The 25,536-nt window shown below is 48.9% G+C and overlaps 1 protein-coding gene across 2 annotated transcripts; it reads right to left on the reverse strand.

Moving 5' to 3' along the window:
- Positions 1-11,065: 11,065 nt before the first annotated feature.
- TBX2 (T-box transcription factor 2) lies at positions 11,066-24,311 on the reverse strand. Of its 2 annotated transcripts, none has more exons than XM_074261993.1 (7): positions 23,445-24,311; positions 21,493-21,760; positions 19,079-19,225; positions 17,926-18,002; positions 17,488-17,651; positions 16,411-17,054; positions 11,066-12,709 (listed from the first exon to the last, which is right to left on the reverse strand). In XM_074261993.1, the coding sequence occupies exons 1-7, from the start codon at positions 23,837-23,839 to the stop codon at positions 12,260-12,262; spliced, it is 2,145 nt and encodes a 714-aa protein (XP_074118094.1). In that variant the 5' UTR covers positions 23,840-24,311; the 3' UTR covers positions 11,066-12,259. The 2 variants fall into 2 exon arrangements, with proteins under 2 accessions (XP_074118094.1, XP_074118093.1); XM_074261992.1 differs by having other exon boundaries at positions 16,411-17,057; positions 23,445-24,309.
- Between the last annotated feature and the right edge of the window lie 1,225 nt (positions 24,312-25,536).

Consider the following 25,536-nt stretch of genomic DNA (forward strand, 5'->3'; position numbering starts at 1 on the left):
CTTTACAAATAACATCTTATTTTATCCTCACAACAACTCTGGAAAATACTATTGTTATGCCCATTTTGAAGATGAGGAAACTAAGGCAAACAGAAGTTATGTAATTTGCCCAGGGTAATAGGCATAATGTCTGAGACAAAGTTAAACTGAGGTCTTCCTAGTTCTTGGTCCATCACTCTAGCTACTACACAAACTAATTGTCTCTAAAAAGAAAAAATAGATAGATGCTAGAGAGATACAAAAATATTCTTGTATGTGTGCATATATATTTATATAGATTGATACTGATGATAGAATATATGCTTTCTGTGTACCTGGCACTTTGCTAATTCCTGAGGATACATACAAGCAAGGTAGTCCCTGCCCTGAAGGAACTAACATTCTAATTGAGGAAGAAAATGTGTAAAAAGGACTTGGAATGGGAGTGAGAAGCTTCAGGAAGGTAAGAGAAGATATACTTATTAAGTGCATGTGAAGGCTTCTATTGAGCAAAAAAAAGACAAAATCGGTCTGTCAAAGACCCAGGGTGGGTCCATTCCCAAGTGTATGCTCGGGTAATTAGATAGAGATTGCTCTTCACTAGTTTAGGCTTAGAACTCAGACACCTCCTTGCCATGCTGGGGCATCAGAATAGGAATTGTTTGTTGTTGTTCAGTCACTTCTGAATCTCCATGGCCCCATCTGGGGTTTTCTTGGCCCAAGATACAGGAGTGATTAATCATTTTCTTCTCCAGTAGATTAAGGCAGACAGAAGTTAAGTGCTTTGCCCAGGATCACACAGCTATTTGAACTCAGGTCCTCCTGACTCCAGGTCTAGTGTTCTACTCACTTAGCCACCTGGCTGCCTCCACGAACTGGAATTTAAACAAATTCCTCAGCACTTCCAAAATCTTCCCCTCTCCCTTTAACAACCAATCTTCCTTCCTTACTCCCTTTTCTTCAGTTCTAGATTGCATCTGGGCAGCACACAGCACCCTGCACCATTCTCATTTACAGGCCTTGACCTAGGCCCTGAGCTCTGCCCTATCAGTCTGCCAAAAGGTGGGACCAGTTCCGAACTCGAATCCATTTGGGTCTCTGGCTCTGTGGCACTTTCATAGATCCCTTACTCTAGTACCAACATCTCTATCTCAAAAGAGACCCAATGGTCATAGGAAATGATTATTTATAAGAAAAGAGGAGGTTCAGAGCATATCTAAAAATAAAGCACAAGAAATCCTGGTGGAGGATACATATATAGCAACCTAATCTTTGACAAACCCAAAGATTCCAACATTAGGGATAAAAATTCATTATTCGGAAAAAACTGTTGGGAAAACTGGAAATTAGTATGGCAGAAATTAGATATGGATCCACATTTAACACCATATACCAAGATAAGATCAAAATGGATCCATGATTTAGGCATAAAGAAGGAGATAATAAATAGATTAGAGGAACAGAGGATAATCTACCTCTCAGACTTGTGGAGGAGGAAGGAATTTATGACCAGAGGAGAACTAGAGATCATTATTGATCACAAAATAGAAGATTTTGATTACATCAAACTAAAAAGTTTCTGTACAAATAATACTAATGCAAACAAGATTAGAAGGGAAGTAACAAATTGGGAAAATATTTTTAAAAACAAAGGTTCTGACAAAGGTCTCATTTCCAAAATATATAGAGAACTGACCATAATTTATAAGAAACCGAACCATTCTCCAATTGATAAATGGTCAAAGGATATAAACAGACAATTCTCAGAGGAAGAAATTGAAACTATATCCACTCACATGAAAGAGTGTTCCAAATCACTACTGATTAGAGAAATGCAAATTAAGACCACTCTGAGATACCACTACACACCTGTCAGATTGGCTAAGATGACAGGAACAAATAACGATGAATGTTGGAGGGGGTGTGGGGAAATTGGGACACTAATACATTGCTGGTGGAGTTGCGAAAGAATCCAGCCATTCTGGAGAGCAATCTGGAATTATGCCCAAAAAGTTACCAAACTGTGCATACCCTTTGACCCAGCAGTGCTACTACTGGGATTATATCCCAAAGAAATACTAAAGAGTGGAAAGAGACATATATGTGCCAAAATGTTTGTGGCAGCTCTTTTTGTTGTAGCTAGAAACTGGAAGATGAATGGATGTCCATCAGTTGGAGAATGATGTTAGGATTACTAGGTGAGAACTCAGGTTGTCTGGACAGTGACAAGATGAGAATTCAGGTTTTCTGGACAATTACAAGGTGAGAACTCAGGTTGACTTGATAGAAGGAGCAAGCTCATTGGCTTAAGTGGTTCTTCCCAGAAGCCCTTGCATTATCCCACGCCCATTCTCTGGGAGGATAAAAGACACAATATTGGGCCTGGAGAGCAGATCGGCCTGGAGAAGGATAAGAGCTGGAGGAGATTCAGAGCCAGGATTCAAGAAGAAGACTCTGAATTGCATCAGGCTTGACGGGGCTCTCTGCAGGAAGGGAAGTCACTTCTTTGGACAAGAGTTAACAGCAACTGCCTGGAGACAACGGTTCATTACAGGAAGAAGAATCTGTCGGAGAGATTTGAGTAGAAGACACAGCAGATCTCTTCCCAGAGAGCGATCCAGCAGCTTCTAGAGACGACAGCTCACTACAGAATGGTTGGGTAAATTGTGGTATATGAAGGTTATGGAATATTATTGCTCTGTAAGAAATGACCAGCAGGAGGAATACAGAGAGGCCTGGAGAGACTTACATCAACTGATGCTGAGTGAAATGAGCAGAACCAGAAGATCACTGTACACTTCAACAACAATACTGTATGAGGATGTATTCTGATGGAAGTGGAAATCTTCAACATAAAGAAGATCCAACTCACTTCCAGTTGATCAATGATGGACAGAGGTAGCTACACCCAGAGAAGAAACACTGGGAAGTGAATGTAAATTGTTAGCACTAATATCTGTCTGCCCAGGTTGCATGTACCTTCGGATTCTAATGTTTATTGTACAACAAGAAAATGATATTCACACACATGTATTGTACCTAGACTATATTGTAACACATGTAAAATGTATGGGATTGCCTGTCATCGGGGGGAGGGAATAAAGGGAGGGGGGGTAATTTGGAAAAATGAATACAAGGGATAATATTATAAATATATATATATATAATAAAAAATTAAAAAAAAAAAAGAAATCCTGGTGGAATTTATGGGAAATATCATGGATTTGGAATTGGAAGACCTAAATTCAAATCCACTACCATTTAGTAGCTGTGACCTTACTAAGGAATTTAATCTCTTTGGGCCCCTGGGCCTCAGTTTCATCATCTATAAAACAAAATGATTATATTTTTATGGTATTTTTCAAGCTCTTAATCTTGCTACATATTATAGCTTGGGCAAGTCACAAAGGATAAAAAGGAAAATGTAAATAATTTTAAAACAAATAAAATTTTAAATGTATATTTTAAAAAATTCAAACCACACAAGGGAAGGAAGGAAGGAAGAATAGAAAGAAGGATTAAAAGAAGAAAGCAAGGAAGGATTAAAAAAAGGGAAGGATGGAAAGAAAGGAAGGAAGGATGAAAGAAAGAAAAATATGAGTGGATGGATGGAAGGAAGGAAGGAAGGAAGAATAGGAGGAATGAAGGAAGAAAGGGAGGATGAAAGAAAGAAAGAAATGATGGATAGATGGAAAGAAGGAAGGAAAAAAGGAAGGAAAGAAGCAAACAATCAGTTAAGTGATTATTATGTGCCAGATGCACATTGCATAATCCCTAATGGAGGTTATCTAGGGAGTGGATTGCTTTAGTTTGGGAGGTCTGTATAATTAAAACACATCAGTGTCTGCACTAAGTCCAGTACCATTGTGGTGAGCCCCTGGGATGGGGCATTGGAGACTAGACTACCTAAGAAGAAATAAATCAGTCTAGATAAGAAAAAGGTAGCACATTAACCATTGCATTGCTGAGTGGCTGTTGCACTTTCAGCCTGGAGAGAGAGACTGTCTCAATACAAGAAATGTAATTTACAAACATTTCTTCAGGTTCTATATTTGTTGTTGGGAATAATAAGACTGTCCTAAAGTATGCTTACGGAGTACTGAAGTCATTATCTCTTGATGGAACAGATCCCAGGGCTGTGTTTCTTGGCTCACCTCTTCTCTCTTATGTGATTTAATCTGGATTCATCACCAGTACCAAAAGCTACCACTACACTGTCTGTCACTCTCTGCTCCAATCTCTATCCAAGTCATTTCTAGAAGGACCTTTCTTCCTAGCTCCTCCCACCTTTGAGGAGACCTTTTTTCACTCTTGGGCAGTGAGATCTTTCTTCATGATTGTCCTCCTACGCCACTAGCCAGACTACGTCTATACTTGCAGGGGAGGGCACTCTGCCCAATCTCTCTTTTAGAATTAGCAAATGCACTACATAACTAAATAGAACAGGGAGGGGCACATAGCTACCGATAAGCAAGGTGTTTCTCTTAGGCAAAGCTAACACCTACTTTCTTGATACCTTTTGATGTACATGGTTCGGTCATCTACATGCAAGAGGCACCTGCTGAGTTAAACAAAAACCATTTAGAATTTTTCTTGTTGTTAGGTCATCTCAGTCATGTTTGACTGTGGCCCCTCTCGTGGTTTTCTTGGCAAAGAGGGTTTGCCATTTCCTTCTCCAGCTCATTTTATAGATTAAGAAATCGAGGCAAACAGGCTTCTTGCTCTAAGTAACCCAGCTAGTAAGTGTCTGAGGCTGGATTTGAACTCAGGAAGATGAGTCTAGAAAAGCTTTGAAGTAACTATATTTGAGGTAGTCACAGACTATCAGTATTTAAAGTTACTGTGTCAGAGAAAGAGGCAACCACTCCCTTTTCCAACCCCCATCACCATTTTTACAATCCCCTTATCCCAATGCATAATGTTCACTAAGAGAGGCAGTCAGAGGGATTTTTAACTTTAAAAGGTGTGAGGGGAAGAAGACAGAAAGTTCTCTGCTCCCAGACTCCAAAGTCTTGCTGTTTCATAGGATTTAGGAGAAGCTGTGGTACCTCATTTTACAGATGAGGAAACTGAGGCATAGAGAAGGTAAGTGATTTGTGCAGCGTTGGAAGAGCGTCCTGAGTGGGATTTGAAATAGGTCTTCCCGACTCCAAGCCTATGTCCCATTCACTACAATAGGAGTCCTCTAATTGTCTCTAAGTGTAAGAAACTTTCCAGTCATCTCTTTATCCCTCGAGAAGAGGCCGATGACCATAATTCCAAGTTGCCCTGCTTCTATCCCTAACTGTCCTGAGATAGGCCCGAACACTCCATTCTACAGACAGGCAAAGTGAAGTCCACAAGTTCCGATCTGGGAGAAACATAAATTTGGAGCCTTAAAAGCTATCGAGTCTAACCCATTCCTCTTAAGGCCCAAGGAGGTTAAAGGACCTACATCCATAGTCACGCAGTTAGTAAGTAATGGGATTTGAACCAGGCCAGTGATTTTTCCACCACACCACGCGCTAGAACATGAAGGTCAAGGTTTAAAAAAAAAAAAAAAAAAGGCCAGGAGTGAGTGTTTCTTAATTGAAGTCCATCCTCACCCCTCCCTCTTTTCGGGCTGAATTCCCTCACAGCAGGGGCGGGGAGGATCAGCCCCCTGGTGCCTGGGAGTCTGCGGGCTCCAGACACAGAAAGGGCAGCCCTAAAATCACCCGGGTGGGCTGGGAGCGGGTTCAGCTCGGGGATCTGGGTTCCGCCAGCCCCATCTAGCGATGGGATTTTTCCAACTCCGCCCAGCAGAGCCAGAGCTTTGACCACCCCGGCCCTCCTTTAGCGGAGAGCCAGAGTTCTCCGGGAGCTGCCAGGACTCGGCACAGCCCAGGCGCGCGGAGGAAGGCCGAGGTCACGGATATTCTTCCCGAGATCCACGCAGGATTCAACAGGGCTTCTGCTCCTAGGTCCTCTCTCACTCAGCCTCTCGGCGGAGGCTCCAGACTTTGAGGCCCCTTGCCTGGGAGGCCGCTTGCCTGCCCCGGTGTCCGTTTCCTCGGGGCTCGGGGAATCCCAAGTCCGCCGGCTTGTCCCCGCGTGCCAGACGCGGCCCAGAGCAGGTGCTCACTGCGGGCTAGGGCGCAGTGGACGGTCAGCGGCTCCGGCCTCTGCCCTGGAGCACCATCTAGTGGGAAAATGCAGGATTGTCCCGGGCCGCCAGGCTGCGTCCCACTCTGAGGCCGCGTGCTGGCTGGCCCAAGGCTGAGCAACCTCTAAGGAGGGATGGCCCCCGGAGAGAGCCAGGACCGGAGAGTTACTGCGGCTTCAGGCCCGGGTCTGGGAAAAGAGCGGGGGACCCCCAGGCCCGGGAGGGTCCGCACGGGTGTCCGGAGTTCTCCGTGCCACATCTGGGGCTAGGGGCGGGGGGCGTTGTCGGGGAGATTTCCTTTCAAAGGGCAAACCCGAAAGAAGGTTCTAATGAAAGAAGATTCCTTTAGGCAGATACTTTGATGGCGTGGGCGTGTCCGTCTCCCCACCCAGCACCTCCGCCCCAGCATACACACGCGCTAGGGAGCCCTTCCCCCCTCCCCATTTCCTACAGGTGCCCAGTTTGGAGTGTCGTCCCCTTGGTCTTTCTTAAAGAGCCAAACTCCCGTCTCGTGAGCTGCTGCTTCGGGACGGCGGAGGTCAGAAGGAGGGGATAGTACATTCCATGGAGATGAGACCTTTCCGACGTCCCACCATCTCTTCTCTTCTGACCTAAGGGAATTTTCCGACTCCAAAGGCCCTACCCTCCGCAAATATCCCCTGGCATTCTGGGCGGTGCCCAATCACATTTGTTCCCCCAAACATCTGTGCCCAGTTTTGTTCGGGGGCAGGAGTGTGCTTGTGTTTAATGCCTTCAGATGGCTTAAAGCACGAAAGGATGTGGACCTGAGGACTGGAGCTGGAGCCCGGGAATTTCCTTTACCTTCCCGCCTCCCCTCCGTCTTCTCAGGAAGTAAAGAATGTGCAAACGAAGTGTTATTGAGGTTCTTAAGAGTGCACAAAGGAGGGAGGAGTGTGTGTGTGTGTGTGTGTGTGTGTGTGTGTGTGTGTGTGTGTGTGTGTGTGTACATAACGCCAAAGCAAGCAATTAGAACATGGTTGTTGATTGATTTGGTAGATGTGTGCGTGTGCATCCCCGTGAGCTCTCAGATTCATCCTTTTATGGCTGCGGCTGCAAGTTTCTCCCTCTTCGTGCTTACTCTCCGAGTTGGGACATTCCGCCCCCCCTCCCCCCCCCCATCCGCCCCTCACCCCACTTTGCACTGTGTGTCCGCCTTTCATGGCAAGCTCTATACCATGTCAGTTGCCTTCAGGGCTCAGCAGCTCAAGTGTACCGCCTTCTTTCAGATCTTTTCTCATTCCCCAATTGCTACTATGACTATTTATTCTCTGTTTATCCTGCTTTTACTTATCTGTGTGACAATATGTAGGGCACAAATTCCTTGTGGAAAGCAGTACCTTATTTGTGTCTTGATATCTCCGGCAGCTAACAAATGGGAGGCATTTAATAATAAATGCTTGCTGGTTGATTGGTTTGATAGGAGCCACTTTTGTCCCTCCCCGTGGAGTTTTACCTTGAGTTGGAGTTCAGGGAATAGGAAGAAGGGGAGAAGGTAGGGAGGTGAAGCATGATAGGGAGGGATTCAGAAAAAATTTTCTCCCTCTCCCATGGGGAGAAAAGGAGACCTGCCAGTGCCAGTGCCCAGGCCTTTATCAAAGAGCAACTGACATGCTCTCTCTGTCCATTGGACCAGAGGTATCTTAAATAGAACTTTTGCCATCTTTGTCTCTTTCACTTACACAGGGTCCCTAATTGCCATGAATTATCTTTCTTATCCCTAACCCTGGTTCCTTACTTTCAGGGCATGAATTGCCCAGATCCTAAATGCTTAAAGAGAATTTTAAGAAGAGATGTGTAGTGAGAGAGGACGTGTATTTCCTCCTTTAACATGAGGGGATTGGGCCAGTTCTTCCATCCTTCCAGAGCTGTATTTCCAGGATTCTTTGCAGTGCTTCCATTTATATTTCTAAAGGAGCCTGACTAATTGGCAGAAGAGCAGGACAATGGGAGCAAAGGGGCAGGGAGGCAGGGGGGCAAGGGGCAGAGCTCTGGTGGGGGGTGGTCTAATTGGACACTGAGGGGAGTGCTCGTTGCCCTTTGTCTGGGGGGAAAGAGGCGTCAGTATGTCTGCTTAGCCCCTTCCCAGACAGCTTTAACTTCTGCAGCCATGCCAGGGCTGAGTGCCAACCCAACAACTTCTGGAGAAGGGGAGGGGGCAGGACAATTAGGTTTGGAAGGGGGAAGAGTTGGGGGTCTCAGTTCTAGTGACCTTCAGCCCAGGTGCAGCCTGCCCAGGATATACACAACCTTGGATCTTCCCATCCTTACCCAAAGGCCCCCTCTGGTGGTATTGGAGTTGGGGGGAGGACCCTTTTTGGTCTAAGCTAATTTTTCTCAAAATTTCTCCACAGAGGTAGAACCCTTCAGTTTAAACAAAACTTTAGCAGAACCTTTGTAGTAAAATCCTCTAAATAATTACTTTAATGACTATTAACAAACTAGCCAAGATTTATTAACATCAACCTTGGAGTGTTTCAGAATTCCTTGCAGTGTTTTTTTGAAAAACAGTGCTTTAAGCTAAGGTAACCTCCTACTAGTGCCCCAAACCAGCAGGTGCCAGTATGGGGGCAGTGGGAAGATTTTAAGGCAGTCAAGGTTTGTCTTTGGCAGTTTCCCCCTTTCTTTGTCCTCACCTGCCTTCTGGATTCTTTCCTCTAAGCTGTTGTCTTCTGTTCATGTTATCATCTGCCTGTCTAAAACTGTTCCAATCCAATTTCTATCTAGAAGTCTGGCTTCCTCATTAGGGTTTAATGTTTCAATGTGACATCCAGATTCTGACCATCTCCTGCTCCATTTATACTAAGCTATGATGATGCCTAACTCCTCACCCCTACTAGAAGATATTTGGCCCCCCAAAAAAAGAATGTAGGTTGGGGTAGAAAGGAGCATAGGGGATGGGTCCCTTTGCAAACGAACACCGGATTTGGAACCTGGAACTGGAATTCAAATCCTGGCATTGCCAGTATGTAATCAATGAGTGAGTCATTTCCCTTCTCTGAATCCCAGTTTTCAAATCTGTAAAATAGGGGTGGGCAAGGAGGGCTAGATGATGTCCAAGGGACCTCCCAGATCAAAATCTATGAGCCTACAGATAAAGCCTATAATCTGTAGAACATGGATTCTTCAGACGATACCCTTTAGAAACCAGCCATCAGTCAAAACAATCTCTGTTAGGAGACATTCAGAGAGATGATACCTCAGAGCCATGCAAGGGGTGAAGGCTGACTGTTGTCCTTCCACCCTCTCTGCTTCCTAGGACACCTTTGTTTCTTGAGTGGTTCCCCCATTCTCACATCCAGAAAATATAGGACACTGTTGACAGACAAGGAAGAGCAGGAGAAAGGGGGAAAAGGAGCAGGATGAATTGAAGAAAACTGGAGGAGGGAAAGTGGGAAGAAAAAGAAAAAAAGAAAGATAAGGATGTGGTGGTAATCGTGGTGGTAGTAGAGTAAGGATGCTATTATCAATGTTTCTATGTATCATAGGTTTGACTCAGTCCTGTAATAATCCCAGAGTTCCTCCTATCTCCAATGTTCTAAATGGATGAGAGGAACAGAAGACATTTGGACTTGCTGGTCCAAGGGCAGGAGGCTACTTTCACACTAACCCTGATGTGGTGTATGTGTATGTGTGTGTGTGTATGTGTGTGTGTGTGTAGTAGTAGTCATAGTCGTCAAAAGGACAGGGGTGGGGGTGTAGGGAATGTAGAGGATTTGAGGAGAAATAGCCAAGAGCTGCTTAACTTAAAATGTAAATAAACACTAAGAAGAACTTCCTGGATGAGACCTCCGGAAACCTCCATGCAGGCAAATCTTGCTAGGAAACTATCATCTCTTTGAGATTTTTAAGAATGGAAGAAATAAGAATCCTTCCTTGTCCTCAAGGCACAGAAATAGATGGGGTTCTTTTAAGAAGTTCCTTCCTTCTGACCGAGGGAATTTTAGAAGTAATTCCAGAAGGTCTTCAAGGAAAGTCCGCTTCCCCGCCTCCGTCTTCTTACACCTACTTCTGCCTTTTTTTCTCCCTTCTGATATTCCCCACTCCCACCCCCCCCGTCAGTGTACAGCGGAGGGGAAAGAATGGAAATGAAGGGGCTGGGGCAGAGGCCATGCTCTCTGGTAAACTGGCAAGCAGGGTCCAGGGACCACCCTTCACCCTATTCTCTCCAGCCAAAAAAAGGAAAAAAAGAGTCCCTCGGGGCTGGATCTTTCTTTGAAACTTTTGGCTGAACCCCAAAGACCTGGCTTTGAAGGGAAAAGGTGTGGGAGCGTGGAGAGGCCGAGTGAACCCTTTGGCCACAACTCCTGCACAGCTGGCTGGGCTCACTCTGGGCTGGATCCAGCTGTGCTGCATAACTTCGCTCGGGGGCGTTCGAGCCTTGGCAACCTGAGAAAGTCCTGGAGTGGGCATCGGCTCGTGCTGACCGGCAGAGGGAGCCCCGGGCTCGACCTGGACAGATGGACTCGTTGGGGGGAAGAAAGGACAGAGGGGAGGGATGACTGCTTTCCCCAGCTCCAGTGGGCTGGGCTGGGGGTGGGGTGAGGCTCCGGCTCTCAGTCCCCAGACCGCGGGCTGAGCCGGAGCCGGCGCCGCCCGAGGAGGGACCCGGCGGGGGAGGGAAGGCGACGTCTCCAGGGTCCCGTTCCCTCATTATCCCTCTAACGAGCCCGCCTGACCCCCTCCCCCAAGCCCTGGCTAATTGGCGACATGATAAATGGAAAGCGGCCGGAGGAACAGCTGCCGGGGACTAGGGAGGCCCTAGTGCCTGTCGGGCACCCCCTGCTCCTCCCCCCCACTCCCCAGGGCCCCCCATCCCACTGTGGCTCGAGCTGAAGAATCTAGTCCCCTCCCTCTCCCCAGACTCGCTGGTTAATTCCAGGCGGTCAGGTCCCCTCCGGTCTCCCTCCCATCACCCCTGCCCACAGAGCGCACTGGCCCAGCTCAGAGCTCACTTCATTTCTTTATTTATTATTATTAATAATAATCTTTTCTTTCCTTTTCGGTTTGTTTCGTTCTTATTTCGGAGTGAAAAAAAAAAAAAAAAACACCTGAGGTGGCCCCCGGCCCAGGAAAGGGGCGGGGTCAGGGCTGCTTTCTGGGGCCCCTTGGCCAGTGGTGAGGCGGGGCCGGCTCTCCGACCCGCGCTTCCCTCCGGGAGCTCGGGTCCCCCGCAGCCACAAAGCACTAAATAGCTCTCCTTTCTCCCACCATTTACAGTATAGATATGCTCGTGTAAAAGGGGAGAAAAACAAAACAAAACAAACAAAAACCCAACGAAATTATATGCCACGAGTTAAACTCTAAATATTATGTACACGGTAATGTACACCTTTGAATAAATTAATACCAATTTGCATATTCTGGGAACCTTAAAGCTTATTTACACAAATTATCATTTATTTCATAAATATCTCTCCTCCCCTCCCCCGCCAGAAGGGAGTCTGGGGTGGAAGTGGTAGCTTCCTCCCCAGACTCCCGAGGGTGGGGTGTCCCGCCCTTTGCTGGGAATACGTTGGTGGGAGGAGACGGGGGCAGCTGTGTCCCCAACTCAGCTCTATCCTCCTTCCTTCCCGAAAGTCTCTGCCTTCACCCTTCATCCCATATCATCCTATTTTCTGTATTCTCTTACTCCTCCCTGACCTGGAACTTGGGATGTTGAGGATCCTCCGGTGACTCCCTCTACCCTTCCAAGAGCCCGGGGACATAGGGGCTTCCTTCTTCCCCCTTCCCCGCGCGCCCCTAAAAGGGGCACTCCCGGTTATTCAATCCCAAACCAGCACCCAAAGGCTGATGTGAGGAGGATTAGACTCTGGATAGACTCCATGTTGACTGAGGAGCATTATTGGATTGAACCTAGGCAGGCTACTCCCTCCATATTCTCTCCAGGTTGGGGATTGAGCTGAAATACCCCAGCTCTTCTCTCTAGTGCCCGCAGTCCAGACTGGACTGGCTGGTTTTTCCATCCCTGGCTGGTGCTGCCCCATCGCTCCTTTATTTATTTAAATAAATACCCATACCGTGCTGTACAAAATCCTGGAGCCACAGGGGTCAGTGGGGGCGGGGGTGAGGCTGGGGCTCGGGAGGCAGACGGGGGGGTGGGTGGGTAGGGGGGCTGGCCTAGTCCACACTGATCCTTCACTTCGGCGACTCCCGTCCCGGGGACAGGTCCCTCTGGCTCTCCAAACCGCTCACCAGTCTCTGGATATTCTGTAGTTCGCTGGCGGCCTCTTTGGCTGCGCCTTTTGGGGACACGGTTCCCCGGTGTGAGCCTCCCACCTTAGGTAAGGCCAGCTCGGGCAGGGGACTGGGCTCCCGGCTGCTGCCGGCCGCCTTGGAGCCATCTGGAGCCAGGCTCGTGGTAAGGAGGTTGGTGCTGGGAGGGATGGTCACAGGGATCTGGTAAGGGCTGAAACGAAGGCGAGGCCGGGCGCTGCCCAAAAAAGGGCTCCGGGATAAGGAGCCCGCAGCGGCAGCGGCAGCGGCGGCAGCACTGGTGGCTGGCAAGGCTGAGGCAGCGGCTGCGGCAGCTGCCATGTAAGTGTAGGGATATGGAAAAAGCCCACCAAATGTGGGCATCGGGATCCCCTGAAATCAACAAAGAAATATGTCAATCATTCTTTCAACATCAATTCATTCAACCAACGTGAAATCATCCTACTATTTGCAAGGTGACATATGGAACTCAAGAAGGGAAAGAGATAGGCGGCGCCTCTTGGGAATTTAGTCTCGATGAGTAGAAGCCACATGTACAAGGTAGCATTCGCTATGTGCCACGTGAACATATGTGACTGGACGACCAATAGAATTTCAGAGGGAGGGAGGAAACCGCTTCTAGCTGAGGTGATTAAGTAAATCTTCCTGGAGGAGATGGAATTTAATCTGTGCCTTGAAAGATGGATAGGCTTTTGATAGGTCAAGATGGTAGGAGGAGAAAGGAATTCCAGGTGGAGATACAGCGTGTGGGAAGGCTTGGAGGAGGGAAATGTAAGACTTAGAACACTAGGACATTGGAGCTGTGAGAGATCTTAGAGATCATCCAGTCCAAATATTCTTAAAGAACGGACTCCGGGAACTTGGGTGGGGGAAAAATAAATCTTTATTTTCACTAAATCCTAACGGAAATTAGCATTTCCTTCAACTCTGAATGTAGGAAACAAGCCACAATAGTATTAGCAGCACCTGTGTAATTATCCCCGATAGAAATCATAGTTTCCTATCACATCATTACAATTGTTTTAACCATATCAAAATATCATTCATGTACACCACTACTTCAAAATTACTGGATCTCACACGATCAGTCTGCCTGTTTATTGTTTCAATATATGGTTTCGATTGTTTCCTATGAATTTTACTTGATGATTTTGAAAAAATGACTGTTAGAAGAGACCCCAAAATTTTTCCAGATTGCCAAGGGGGGGAGGGAAGGATAGAGGAGAATTTTAAAACACCTCATCTAATCTAACTCTTTATTTTTAGAGAAGGAAACTGAGTTTCACAGAGATGAAAATACTTGTCCAAGGTCACAAGAATAGTAAGTGGAGATCATGGATAAGGACCACTTAGTCTTCTGATTCTAAATTCTAGGCTCTTCCCATTGGATCATACTGTATACTCAGCTATATATGACACATATATGTATATTTTTCCTTCCTCCTTTCCTCACTTCCTCTCCCCCCAAAAAACTCCTGGAAGGAGAGAAGGAATCAGAAGAGTGGAAAGGGGGAATTTATAAAAATCTATTTGCCTAGATTTTAAGGTAATTCATGCTAGATGAATAATACAGAAGGTAAATGGAATGTCAATTAGTTCCCAATTATCCAACACTGAATTACCAGATTCCTAGTCAGTGTGTACTAAAGGACTTAAAAGCTTCAAACAGTTGTAAGAATAAAGTCTTATATGACACTGCATCTTGTGTTCTCAAGCCAAGAAGCTAGGACTTTTGGATTATCTTTCCCTTCCTTCCATTGGTGTGTGGACTGCCTCCTGGACTGGCAAGAGGAGACATACCTAAAAGGGAAAATCGAATTCCTTGTGCTTCTTTTCAAAGCTGGTATCAAGGGAGGAGAAATAGAGGAAAAACTAGAAGGTTCCTCAAGGGTATGCAAATTTGTCTATTCCTAAAGGAAGGGAGTATGAATTGGAATGAAAGTGATGATTCAAGATCACAAAACAAAACAAAAAAAGCAGGGATTTATTGAATTCCGAATTTGCCTTTGAAGCAAGACTTTCACTTGCCTATTTACTCATTCTCTCACCAGGTAACTACAAAACTAAAGCAAGTATTTTTTATATTAGTAAATACCCTGAGATCAGCATCAACTATGATGTGTGCTTGAGGATTTGGGAATTATATCATCTAGGAAAGAGCCGACTTGGAGTGAAAAAAACTCAGTTGAAATCCAACTAAGATATTCACCGACTTCAGAAATCTCTGAGCCTCTGTTTCCTCATCTATAAAATGGTAATAATAATTCTCTCCAACCAATATCCCAGTTTTGTGTTTCCCAAACGCTTTGTTATAGCTTTATAAAATTTTGTTTTTTTTTATTGGATCTATGATTTCATTGGTATAGGGAACTAATCCTCCATGAGGAAATACTCTTTATCAATGCAGGTTTGCATCTCTTTGGCAACTCAAAAGATTAGAGTTTCCAGGGGATACAGAGAAGTTAGTTGCCTAAGGTCACACAGTCTGTGTGTATCAGAGACAGGATTGATGCCAACTTTCTCTCCACTAAGTTATATTATCTCTTTTTATGATTTAACAATCATAAAGTATGCCTCCTGTAGAAGACTTAAAAAAGGATTCCCTCCCCCTAAAGTAATGCCTCTGAAATACCTTTCTAGATTTTCTGAGGATGTCTTACCCTTGCAGATCTCTAAACATTAAGCTGAGCATAGTCCCACTAATATACGGAGCTTTATTTTGTGGCCTCTTGGGTTTTTTCTTTTTTTAAACTTGTTTCAGAATGAACTGAATTTACAGGTGGGACCCTTCCTTAGTGCAGATCTAAACTCCCCAAGAGGTAGAAAAGGGGGACAAAGGAAATCTTGGGCCAAATCTTCCCCAGTCTCTGCTGGTCCAGAAGGTGGCAGTAATGAATGAAGGGGATTTGGAAATACTTCCAAACTGGCTAACACCACCTGACCAGAAATGAGCATGGCAGTCACCCTGACTTTAGATCTATTCTTCATTTGTCATTAATACAAGGCAAAAGTGAGGAGGCTTTCAGAAATTTTATTTTAAGGGGAGCAGAATTTAAATTCAAAATATTAACAGGACAGCACAACATAGAGGACAGACAGCTAGTCTCAAAGCTAAGATCTCTGGGTTTAAAGCATGCTTCTGCCAGATTTACTAAATGTTAGACCCTGGACAAGTCTTTTAGCCTCTCAGTGGCCCAGGCTAAGACTATAAATTGCAGAGATGTTGCTGATCTGTAATAGTTATGGAAGCCCTCGATGAGAGCTTCTTACTCAAATGAAATGCCAGATATTGTATATACAAAAAATTACACAAACCAAAGGAAACTGTTCTGGCTGCCCTTGCCTTAACCCTAAGGGAAGGAGGGAGAACGGGAGGGGGAAGGGGGTCAAAAATGAAGAAGAGAAATTTTCTTTCTTTTCTTTCTATACTGAGACTGGAGTGGGGTGGGAGGCAGACCAGAACACACCGGCAGATGAGAAAATAAGCAGCTGGGACGGAGGCGGGAATGGATAAGGAACAAACATCTTTTGGTCTCTGTTATTCAGAAAAGAAACAAGCAGCTAGCTTCCTTTCCGCATTGCCTACTGTAGAATAGAAACCTGGCCTATGCCCCACTGTGTGGGAGCTGGGTGGCCTGCCTCTAGCCTGAGGCAAACAGTTAAGTGTTAATCCCAGGCATTCTGGAGTCAATTGCGACACCGACACTTATTCCTATGTTGGGTTTTAGGTAACGTTCCTAGCGTCCCCCCGTTCACGATGGCGGACTAGTCTTAACTAGACAGGCCGCCGGATCTAGGGGCTGGGAGGCGAGTTACTGGGCCAGGGCAGACAGGTCTGATACTGGAGGCTGAAGAAGCCCTAGTCTCTGCCTCTGGAAGAGCTTCCACGCTGCCTGTCGCAAGGCCTTGAAGTTCTAGCCTCCCACTTGGCAAGGCGGTTGTCTGGCTGACCCTTAAGGCTTCTTTGCAAAGGCCAAGGTTCACTGGTTGTTCCCTTTACTTCAGCCCCCGCTCCCCGCCTCCCCCACCCCCACCCCCACCCAGGTCTGGCCCCAGGCTGGCCTCTTGCTTACCTGAGATGCCAGCATGTGCTGTGAGAGGTGGAAAGGAAAGGGGGCCGCGGCTCCAGCCGCTCCAGCGGCCGAGCCCAGACCAGCTCCGCCATCCAGTCCTGCCGTGGCCGCCCCGGCCCCGCCGCCGCCGCCGCTGCCTCCTCCAGTCACCGAGGCCAGCAGATGGCCCATGCCCATGGCCGAGAAAGCCCCGGGGCCCATGGCGAACTGTCCTGGGTGCAGAAAGAGCGGCTGCCCGGCGCCCAGGGGCCCAAAGAACTGCTGACCATGCAGGTGACCCGACAGCGCCAGGCCCTGTAGATGGCCGGCGCTGAGAGGAGAGGCGCTGTCCGTTTGTACCACGAGGGGCGCCAACCCTGCCTCCTTGACCTCGCTGCCCTCCTTCCGGGCCTCGTCCTTCCTCCTGCCCTCCGCCTTGTCCTTCTCCAAGCCCCTCAGGCTGAAGGGGCCGTCGAGGCAGCCACCGCCTTCTCCTGGTTCTTTGCCCCGATCGGGGCTGCGCCTTTCTCGGACGCGTTCGGACTCTACCAGGCGCTGGGGACTGGCTGGCTCTAGACTCGGGCTGCGCCCTAATGTGCCCCCAGGCCGCTCGTCCCCAAGTCTCTCCGGCTCCGGGTCGCTGTCCGCAGCGCACAGCTTCTCGTCTACTGCAGAGAGAAAGCGAGGACGAGAAAGGGAAGAGAACTGAAGGTCAATAAAGCCCAAAATGGGGATGCAGGGATAACGTCACCTTCTGGAGTTTCGGGGCTGCCCGTGTCTGTGTCTGTGAATCTATGAGTCTGTCTTTCCCCAGGGCGCCTAGTTCGCCACACACCATTCTTGTCACAAACAAGTAAAAGTGACCCTCTCTCTTCTCTTCAGTCCTTCCCACCTCCGATACCCCTAGCATAAATACTGCTTTTATATATATTCTAAAAGGGCTATGATCAAGAGCAGCACAAGGCGAGCAGGATAAACAATCATGTTTCTTTTCACTCGTCCCCGGTCTTCTCTTTGCGCCCACCCCCCTCCTTTTTCATCCCTCTGTCCCTCCGTCTCCCTTTATAGACCTGTCATTCTCTACACTCAGTCCCTCACCTCGGGTGCGATGCAGACGCAGGGGACTGGGGTCTGTGCCTGGGGAGGGAGGCGGCTCTCGGGCTGGAGGAGGATCGCAGGAGGAGGCATCGGATTCAGCCCCGTCCCTCTCGGGTTTACATTGCTCTTCGTACATCCGAAGGGACGGTAGGGTCAGTTGCTTCCTGGGAAGAGGGCAAGTAGGGAACATTAAGGAAGGAAGCTGGAGGGAAAGGACAGGAGAGCCCTCTCTTGAGTTGCTGGCAACAATACTTGCTCCGAACCCACGGGCAGTTCCCCTAAAATGCAAAGTCTCTTAAAAGTTCCCATACTCGTTAGGAAGGGTTTGGTAACAAGTGAAGGGCATGGGAGCTATCCCCAAGAAATCGCCTTGCCAAGAAGATTGTAGGAGAGTGAGGACTCCCCAAAGTATTTCACTCCCTCTCCCCGTTTTCTCACCTTTTCTCCCGCCGGCCATTTCCTGTGTCTCTGAAACCTTTTGCAAAGGGATTGTTGTCTATTTTCAGCTGCGTGATCTAGGATGGGGAGAAGATAAAGAAGTGGAGTGGTCACGGTGGGGTGGGGATACGAAGAGCAACTATCTTGCCCTTCCGTTAAGTCACCTATGGTCCCTTTTCCCTATCTTGCCCCTGACCTTGCCCATTTTAGGGGTCACAATTGGGGTAGTGACCCTTCTCCGTCACCCAAATTTCTTGTTCCTCAGAGTCTGGTGTTCTTGAATCCTCCTACTGCATATTTTGGATATATAGCATGGGAAAACAGCTGCTTAATTCCAGGACCCTAAGAATAGTGAGATGATGGAACCTGAGATTTTGACCTTTCGTGCATAGTTGGGTGATGGTGATGATGGTGAAAAAGAACAATAGAAAAAATTTCCAGTGCCCACCAAGAAGGTGAACGGAGAGTGATTGTGAGATCCAGAATTAAGAAGCCTAGGCTTGCGGTGAAGGTCAGAGGTACTGGGGCCTTCCTTAATAACTTAACTCCACTATACCATAAACTTTGTTCTTGAAAGCAAATCCTCTCCGAAACACACACAGCCTTATGCTCTCATTTTGGCAGCAGGCAGCTGTCTCTCCCCATTTTTACTGGGGTGAAGGAGCGACCCACAGAAAACCACTTAATAGAAAAAAATTTCTTTAAAAACTTAATAAAAGCAATCTGAATCCCCTAATTCTGTTACTTAGACCGCAGAGTTCAAATATCCTAACACACTCTCTCCTCGGTGGAAAAAAATTGCTTTTATCCTCTTACATCACCTGCCACCTCCAAAACATCAAGGGTTCCCCGAAATTTTAATGGATTTAGCCAGGAGTCAGAAAGCCTCGGGGTAGCTTTCCCGGGGCCCCACCCTTACCTGCTCTTAGCAGGTAAATTTAAACTCGGCCCTGGAGCAAAAATAGGTGGGGGCAACGTCAAAAAGAGCTCTAAATCCTTTGTTAATAACTAGGCAAACAGTTCCACCTGGGAGGGCCCAATTGTTTCTCCCAGCTCTCCGCAGAAGACTGGGGTAGAAGCCTTACGGAGGTCGGAAAGACAAAGGAAAGAGGCGTTTAACCCTCCGGGCCTCCCGCCCTCCTGAAGCTCCCACCTTGTCGTTCTGGTAGGCGGTGACTGCAATGAAATCGGTCTCCGGGAACACGTAGGTGCGGAAGGTACTGTAGGGAAGCTTCAGAATGTCGTTGGCTCTCACTATGTGGAAGCGAGGCTGGTACTTGTGCATGGAGTTCAGGATAGTCTGTGGGTGTAGGGTATATAGTTAGGGTGCAGGTTAGGAGCGCGCCCCAGATCTATCAGTCTACGCAACTAAGATTTCTCGCCAACAACACATTCTTTCCAGTATCCAGTCGGACCTTCCCTTTTTTTACCCAAGTCTCAGTTACTTCTTCACAGCTCTCCTCTCTGTTCTCCGTTCATCGTCATTATTATTATTATTAGTCATTAAACTAGTATTTATTAGGCTCTTATTAAATGCCAAAAGACACTGTGCTAAGCACTAAGGATACAAAGTTAAAACAAACAAACAAAACAAAACAAAACAAAACAAAAAAAAAAAAAAAAAAAACAAAACAAAACAAAAAAAACAACCAGTCCTCGTTCTCAAAGAGTTCTCACAACTGAAAGGGCAGACAACATATAACAATTGTGTACAAATAGAGAGAGAGGACAAATTGAGAGTAAACTCAATGGGAAGTCCCTAAGATTAAGGGAAATTAAGAAAGGTTTCTTGCAAACGGTAGGACTTCAGCTGAGAGTTAAAGTGAGAGAAGCCAGGAGACAGAAAAAAAGGAGGAAGATAATGTTGTTGTTGCTACTGTTAGTCATTTGGAAGAACAGAAAAATGAAGAACAACATAAAGACCAGCCAAACCCAGGTTTTGTAAGGTCATCTCCACCGGGATACTGAGAAATCCCTTTCTATATCGACTCTTCTGTAAATAAATCACCCCAATGATTGGATCCACCTTCTAACCTGAAGGATAGGGCAGGATAGATAATCACTCTTTTGCACCCATCTCTTCAGATGTTGGTGGATTTCCCTTTTCCCCCCCCGAAGATGTGGGGGGGCATTTGAATTTGATTTGAATTTAAATGGGGAAGAAAAGAGGATTTAGTTAAGGAAAGCAGAAAACAAAACCCTTTCCTCCCTCCTTTCTTCTTGGTAGACTGAGGTGCACCTAGAAATATGGGACTCAATTTAGAGCAGAACTCCAAAGGAGGAGGAAACTCATAGGCTTTCCCTAGAGTCACCAGGGGAAGGTGGGGGCATCTGGTTTAGCGAATATATCCCTAGAGAAAGAAGCCTTCTCAAGAGGGCTTGGGAGCAGTAGGGACATGATACAGGGGCCAGAACTGGGGGAAGACTGATCCAAGTGAGCAAAAAGATAAGCTCCTAGAGACAGAAAGTCAGGATGTAGGGACACAGACCTCAAAGAGTTGCTTTTATTTTTTCTCCAACAGGTTTATAGAAGTGAAGGAGTTTGGATCCTAAAGGGAACCAACTTTATGAGGGAGGGGGAGGGAAGACATTAAAGCCCCCAGACTCAGACTTCCTTCCCGATTCCTCTTTCTTCTTGCCAACAATTCTCAGCCAAGATATTGGGTTGGATGCAGAAGGGGAGGTAGAAAAATAAGGAAACTCTCAACAGAATACATTCATTCCATGTTTTGCCTGACCCTGGCCTTGAGGACATCTCCACCTTGAGCTGTTGAGGGGCAAGGGCCCAGTCCTTCCTTACATCCACTGGAGTCACCAGCCCTGAGAGAGTCCAGTGGGAAATTTAAGGTTGTGGAAAGGATCATCCTTCTCTTAGTCAGAAAGGGTAGGAGTTACCAAGGTGGGATAGAGAGAACGAACCCTCCATTTCATTCCTCTTCTATTCCCTAACCCTTCTGTTCCACTAACTGACATTCTTAGGAGTCCCAGAGAACAGAGCCAAAACGCTGGGACTTTAAGAGCACTGCCTTAATGCCTCAGCCTCTCCTCGTGGACCTGAAAGAATCTCCAGTATAGGGAGTGAATAGACTATACCATCCCCAGGCTCCCTCTGGCAATACCCTGACCTCTCCAGCAATGGAATTTGGGGAGACCCAGGCCCCAGTATTGACTGAGAGAGTCTGGAGTGGAGGAGCTACTTCCAGCTCTCCTGTCAGGATCCCGCCTCTTCTGGCTTTCTTGCCCAGGAAAAGGATATTTCCAGGGAAAACACAGGTCCCAGATTGAAAGAAGGGAATCTCTTTGCAACTGGAGGTGGGCAGCATGCTCTCCCAACCTGGATCTGTCAGATTTCCCATGACCTAGCAGCCTTCTTAAATTGTAAAGTCCCAGATTCTTGACCACAAAATTGAGCCGGTCTAGTCTGGGCTAGGGAAGGGGTCGGAATCGGGGAACCTGTGTCCTGACTCTTCATTACCTATTCTCAAACACTTTAATCTTCCAACACCCACACCCACACACACACACACACCCTGGGCAGGCAGTCTGGAAATGTAAGTAGGTACTCACGAAGCCGTGCTTGTCCGAGATGTTGTTGGTAAGCTTGAGTTTATGGAAGGCCACTGGCTTAGCCATCCACTGCTCCCCAGTGGCTGGGCTATCCGGGTGGATGTACATGCGTTTGGGCATCTCCGGGTCAGCCTTGCCTGCCACCATCCAGCGTGAATTGTGGAACTTGTAGCGACAGTCGTCTGCGGCCACGATGTCCATGAGCAGAATGTACTTGGCCTTCTTGTCCAGTCCGCTGACCCGCACCTTGAACGGGGGGAACATCCGCCTGGGAGGGGGAGGGGGAGACACCCGGACTGGAACATCGGCTTGGTCCCCTCGAGCCAGGTCCCAGGATTCCCCACCGGGTCTGCCCCTATTTCTACCCCAGCCTCCTAGCAGCGAAGACCCTTTCCTCTCTCTCCTCTTCACAGGCCTCGAAAACGGTCAAGGCCAAACCCGTTGTCTCACACTAGGTCTATGGAGCTCCCAGGAATGTGGTGATTAATCTTCCTTTTAAAAACATTCCTGCTTCTCCCCCAATTATCCGGACAATTGATTCCAGGACAATACCCGCTTTGGCCCAAATTATACAGATAAAACTCAGAAGAATCCGATTTGGGAGTTTACATTGTCAAAAGAAAGGGACCACGACCCGTGTAATTGGGAAGGAAACGGGTACATTTAGAACCTGAGCTAGTTTCCCTCTTTACTCCCCGTAGAAATCGAGTTTGGGATTTTCTTTTTCAATCTGAAATCTCTGGGTAATTGTAGGAATTCGAGGTGCCCAGTGCCTGGGAAGAGTGCCCTGAGGTGCAAATCTGAGAGAAATTGGGGAGCCCAGGGGTGACGGTTGCCGGACCCAGAGAGGGAACTGGAAAGAGAAGAGGAAGGCTTCAGCCTGAGGAGCTGATTGGAACTGCCCAGGAGGCTCGGATAGGAGTTCAGAAGGCTCGGTCCCAACCGGCCAGGCCCCAGAGGCACCTTTGCCCAGAGGCCCTTTGGCCCGAGGACCCTCCTTTCAACCCTACTCTCGGAAGGAGGGAAGAGGAGGTTTTCATCCTACTTCCATCTCCAACTCTGGGAGAATAAACCGACTAGGTATCCCCAATCCTAATTCCTTGGCCTAAGTGGGAGAAGTGAGTCCAGAGAAGCGGCCAAATCTCCCGGGAACAGCGAATAGCCCCGGAGATCTGGGAAGCAGAGTGAAGAGAGATGGGGGCCAAGGAGCACCAGAAGAAAGAAACCAAAGGCAGTTAGTTCGGCCTCCCGGGGTGCACCCCAGGACTAACTATTGGACGGGTGGGCTCTAGGTTGTCTCAGCCTGCTGAGAAAAGAGGGGAACCCACTTGGAAGTGGACTCTGGGCGTGTTGGGACGGGGAGAGGGGCAGTGTTTGGTGGTTTTGTTACGGTTGTTGTTTCCTTACTTGTTTGGGAGGTTATTTCCTTTTTATTTTATTCGTTTGGGTTTTTCTCCAATTAAGAAAAAAAAAAATATTTCCTTCTTAGCTAAACGAAGTAGGGGAAAACCCCACCAAAACCCCAGCGCTTTGTTTCTTTCTTATTTCTAACCGACGAATTGTCAACTCGTCATCGGAGCAAACGAATAAAAATGCCCAAACGGCCCCCGAGGGACAGCCGGAGGAGGCCAGGGACCGGAGAGGGGCAGGCAGAAGCCACCCGGGCTGAGGGGTCAGGAGAACGGAAGCGGGAGCCCAGGGGAGTCGGGGTTCGGCTCGGCTTCGGGCCAGCCCGGGGGTGGGAGCTCTGGGGAGGCAGCCAGAGAGGCTCGGCTTCCCTGTCCCTGCAAGCATCCTCGGCTTTGCCCCGAGTAAGGGAAGAGATTGGAGAAGCGCGAGAAGAGGCCTCCGAGGAGGGAAGGGAGGCAAGTGAGGGCTGACCCAGGTGTCGGGGGCCGTGCGCGGCCGCGGCCCGCTGAGAGCCCCATCCCGGCCCGGGGCCCGGCCCCTACCTCCCGGACTTGGTAATGACCATCTCGGTGCCCAGTTTGTGGAACTGGTCCCACAACTCTTTGGCCTCCAGCGTCACCTTGGGGTCGTCCTCCACCTCGTCCTCCGGCTCCAGGCTCTTGAGAGAGCGAAGATGGGCCGCCTGGGGGTGGTGGCCCAGCGCCGAGACGTGCAGCCCCGCCTCGGCCGCGGCAGCCGCCGCCGCCGCCGCCGCCGCTGCTCCGGCCAGGCCCGGGTCCGGCAGGGGCTTGGCGAGCGCCGCGGGCGGCAGCGCCAGCGCCGGGAAGAAAGAAGGCTGAGCTGCGGCCAGGAAGGCGGACATGGGAAAGTCAGCGGGGCGCGGAGCGTGGAAGGGGTGGTATGCCATGACGGTCCCCGCAAACGCCGTATCTCTCATCGGTGCATCCGAAAGGGGTTGGGGGATGTCGGGGGAGGGGAGGGGGCGCGACCCCGGGAGCTCAACTAAGAGACTGGGGGGTGGGGGCAGCGGTCAGTCCTTTGTGCCCGGGACCCCCGGATAGCGCCGGGACGGGCGGAGCCGCCGAGCCGGGGGCTTCCCGCTGCGCTGTGCTAAGCTGCGCCCTCCTCCTCTTCTTCCTCCTCCTCCTCCGGCTGCCGGTTCCTCTACGGGCTCGGGCCCACCCTCCCGCCGCTGCTCCTCCCTGTTCCCGCGGTCGGGGCCCGGCTCGGGGCTCGGGGGGGGGGGGTGGAAAGCCGAACTGGGGGCTCCAAGCTCCAAGCTGGGGCTAGCCGGCTCCGGCGCGGCGCCGGTGACCACGCGCGAGTGGTTAGATCTTGTCGTGATCTCTGGAAAACTGTGACTATCTCACATGTCCTTCCCTTCTCTGATCCCCCTTCGCTAACGAGCCAGGCCCCCCTTGATTGCTGATTTTACGCTTTTTGGACCAATTGTGGGTCTCCGGGGGCGGGGTTTTGACAGCTCTGGCCAAGCTCTGGCCGGGAAAGGGGGGGCAGGGGAGAAGGTGTCGGAAGCCTCGGCAGTAAGAAAACATGTCAACAGAATAAAATGTTAACCAATGACGGGCCGGCGGGGCCCTGAGACCCCACCCCCTGCCCTGGCCCCCACCTCCGGCTCCTCTCTGCACAGCCGCCTTGGCAGGGCAGCGCAGCGCAGCCCAGCCCGGCTCCCGGAGCTGGAAGCCCAAGGAGAGGGAGGGACTGAGGGGGGGGGGGGAGTAGAGGGTTGAGGGGCAGGGGACAGGGGACATGGGTTGCTAGGGCCCTGGGGCCTTCCGAAATGGAAACCTTTCCTCTTCCAGGCTCAAGTTCAAAGCATTCACACAGGCCGGGGAGAACTTGGGGTCCTGGAGACGAACGGGGTGTCCCTCCTCTCTGCGACCTAGCAGGGTGTGGGGGAACTGTCATTCCATTCAAAGTCTGTCGCCCTTAATCGATGTACTTTTTTTGTGTCGGGGGTGGGGGGGTGCGTAGAGTTCTATCACCGATGTCCTGGGACAGACAGAGGTCTGTCCCCTCGGTTTCCACTCGGGTTTCCGAGAGCGGAGGAAACTAGGCAGTGGGTTAGGGATAGCTCGGGACCGTACGAGAACAGCGGAGATCGATGCCCGCGCTGCTCGGCTGTCCGAGATCAGTCTGTACTTCCCCAAGCCCGCGACCCAGGCGGCCAGAGCATCAGCAAAGCAGTCTCCAAGGCCGAGAGTTTTGGGCGCTCAAGGACTGCCAGCAACATATAAGACGGACATCCTCGAGCAGAGCCGAGTCCACAAGACCCCATCCAAACCAGGTGAGTGGGGCCAGAGCTCAGCCGGGGAGAACCCCCCTCACCCCCTTCGTAATTGTTCAGTGCTAGAGGAGACGTTAGCTGAGAGAAAGTACTGGAGTCCCTGGAGGGAAAGCTTCAGACAGAGAAAAGGTGAGGATGTTCTCAGGGCTGACGGCGGCGGCAAAGAATCGGGACAAACAGAAGTGGTCCAGCCTTTAATATCTCAATCTGACACGGGAGCTTCCCAGACCCTCTCAACTCTCTAGACAGAGCCAAGAACCGAATTCTACTCTGGTCTTGTCATCTCCTCTGGCAGGCTGTGGCTGAACGCAGTAGCCACATTTTAGAAT

The sequence above is a fragment of the Sminthopsis crassicaudata genome, chromosome 4 (assembly GCF_048593235.1).
Source record: "Sminthopsis crassicaudata isolate SCR6 chromosome 4, ASM4859323v1, whole genome shotgun sequence".
Lineage (NCBI taxonomy): Eukaryota > Metazoa > Chordata > Mammalia > Dasyuromorphia > Dasyuridae > Sminthopsis > Sminthopsis crassicaudata.

Excerpts from the sequence above, each read along its gene's own strand:
- TBX2 (XM_074261992.1), bottom strand. The coding sequence starts at position 23,839 with ATGAGAGATACGGCGTTTGCGGGGACCGTCATGGCATACCACCCCTTC. Across the intron at positions 21,761-23,444 it reads GTCATTACCAAGTCCGGGAG|GCGGATGTTCCCCCCGTTCA; the intron begins GTAGGGGCCGGG and ends TCCCCCTCCCAG. Across the intron at positions 17,058-17,487 it reads GCGTCTGCATCGCACCCGAG|TAGACGAGAAGCTGTGCGCT; the intron begins GTGAGGGACTGA and ends TTCTCTCTGCAG.